This window comes from Erythranthe guttata, chromosome 14, assembly GCF_056151865.1.
Source record: "Erythranthe guttata isolate IM_541 chromosome 14, IM_541, whole genome shotgun sequence".
NCBI lineage: Eukaryota > Viridiplantae > Streptophyta > Magnoliopsida > Lamiales > Phrymaceae > Erythranthe > Erythranthe guttata.
Window position 1 is genome coordinate 18981641 of NC_142546.1, and position 2636 is coordinate 18984276.

Below are 2636 nucleotides of genomic sequence, written 5' to 3' on the forward strand. Positions count from 1 at the left end.
ATACTAATTGGAAGAGCACTTAACAATTTAAATATCGCTTTTGATTGTTGCGCATATATTAAAAAAAAAATTGTATAATTACAAATAATTTAGAAAAAAGAAAATCTTTAAAATGACAAATAATATAAGACGGAGAAAGTAAATGCGTATCACTAAAATTACTATTTTTTTATTGGTTTTATTAATAAATGTGAAATCTTAAATGCCAATTATTTTGAGTGCATGGAAATCTGAAACGTTAGTTGTTTTGAGGGGGAGGGATTAATAAATTCTCATTTTGGAGTTTGTGATTTTATGTTACTAGTACTATATAACCAACGGTTCATGCTCAAATGGTATATAAGGCCATTTATTTCAGAAATGCCACTTATTTTTATCTTTATTACGATATTAGGATAGGTGGAGTTTGGGGGGCCTATCGACAAATCCCAACGTCTCTCTGCTACTAAAACAGTAGTAATTCACCAATTATCAAATACAATAGAATACATTACACACTATTAAAAAATACTAATTACTGAACTATTAAAAAATATAGAATTACAGAATATTGAAATACTATTGAATTATTTTCACCAAAATATTCCCCACCTAATTATCTATATTACCACAAACAAATAAATAAATAAATAAATAAAAGAATATTTGATTCTAACAAATAAAAACCATTAACCTTTGGAAGAACAAAAATTCCCATTATACCCCTACTTAAAAGTGTGAATTCCCAGTGTTACCCTTTCCACTCGATGCACTGCGAAGTAGGGCGTGATTTGGCCGAACCGGCTTTCAGTGGGCAAGGCGTCTGTACGGGCAGGACCATACAGTTATACTGTAGACACAAAGATGAGCTCAGAGGAATCTCCACCGTTGGATTAATCTCAATCCCACTCAAATAGTTGTGCTGTAAATACAGCGTTTGTATGCTCGAGTCTAATAACCGGTCCACTAATGTAGCCGGTACCTGACCCGTGAACCGGTTGTTGTTCAGGTACAAATTCTGGACCGTCGAGAACATTGGTGATATTTCACCCCACAGCCGGTTGTAGCTCAGATCGACCGTCGGGGTTGTCACCGGGTTAACCGGCTGAACCGGTCCGGAGAACTGGTTTCTCTGGAGTTGGAAGTTTGTGATGGAGGAAGCGAACAGATTAACCGGGATGAACCCGGTGAATTGGTTCATACTGAGATCGATGTAGTTTAGCCGGTTTAAGGGAGACAGTGCCCGGTCCACTGGACCGGAGAGGCGGTTCGACGACAGCGATAGGTACTGGACCGACGGCGGAAGCCCAGGCGGCGGCGGCAGCCAGCCTGACAGATTGTTGTGCTTTAAATCCAGCCGGGCTAGACTTTGTGACGCAAACGCCGGAATCGAACCGTTGAGCCGGTTGTGGGAGAGAATAACGTTGGACAGCGCCGGCAGTGCTCCGACGGAAAGTGGGATGTTTCCGGCGAGTTGGTTGAAGCTGAGATCGAGAGTCGTTAGACCCCGGAGCTGGCCCAGACCCGCCGGGATGACGCCGGAGATGAAATTACGGCTGAGGGCCAAAAACCGGAGGTACTTCAGTTGAGAAAGAGAATGGGGTAAGGAGCCGACAACCCGACCCGGGACGAGGGTTAACTCGGCGAGGGCGGAGAGTCGGCCGATGGCCGGGTGGAGTCGACCCGTCAAACCGGGAGAGCCGGCCTGAGGATCGCCGAGATTGAGAGCGACGACCCTATCTCCGTCGCAGTAAAGACCGGCGAAATTACAGGGGTCGGAAGTGAAATCCCAGGAAGAAAAGTAATTGGAGCCGGGCAAATCGGCCAAGCCCTTCCGAATCGACTGCAACGCCAAGAAATCGACCGGGTTCAGCACTGCATGCGCGAGAAACCCACAATATTGCAACACCACAATTAATAATAAAACCATAGTATTATAAGTAAACCCATTGCCCCTTCTCATATTCTCCGATCCTCAAACAAATTAATATTTCTTTTCTTTTCTTTGTTGATCGTTGTGGCGCAGTCAAATGGAATGCAGAGCGGTGGTTTGTATGTTTAATAAAAATGGTAGAGAGAGAAAGTATGATCGAGATGGAGGGTTTTTTGATATTGGGTTGGAGAAGGTGGAAAGATGGGAAATGGGTATGCTATACACTGCAGGCTCTTGTTGTTGTTGTTGTTGTTGTTTCTCACACTAGAGACTCTACTGTGTGACTGTGTGTTTTGTGTGTGGGGGGCGGGCAGCAATTACGAGACATTTTTATTTGTTTTTCTCTTGTTTTCCTTCGTTTCGGGTCAATTTATTTTTATTTGTTTAATGATGGAGGTTTGGAGGTGAAACGGCTTTCCGACCCTACGTGGAGTTATGAATCTGAGGCTCGGGGTTGACAGATCACAAGCCTCGGTTTCTGCCGCTGGGAAACTATTCGTTTCTTTTATATTATTATTATTATTTTTGTTCTTTAGAATCTAAAATTGAGCCTCTCAAAAAAAAAAAAAACTAAAACTAAATTTGAGAAAATCCCAACGCAGGGCAGCTGATATATTTATAGTCTATATATATACGTTATTGTTTATTGTTAGCCTCTATTAATAATCAATTAAACGCTCTTGATTCATTTTTCCCAAAAGATTTGATAAGTTAAGTTCCTTTG

The 2636-nt window shown here is 41.9% G+C and overlaps 1 protein-coding gene across 1 annotated transcript; it reads right to left on the bottom strand.

The window, feature by feature from the left end:
• Positions 1–500: 500 nt before the first annotated feature.
• LOC105957250 (uncharacterized) lies at positions 501–2265 on the bottom strand. Its single transcript, XM_012981179.2, has one exon. The coding sequence runs from the start codon at positions 1940–1942 to the stop codon at positions 731–733; it is 1212 nt and encodes a 403-aa protein (XP_012836633.2). The 5' UTR covers positions 1943–2265; the 3' UTR covers positions 501–730.
• Between the last annotated feature and the right edge of the window lie 371 nt (positions 2266–2636).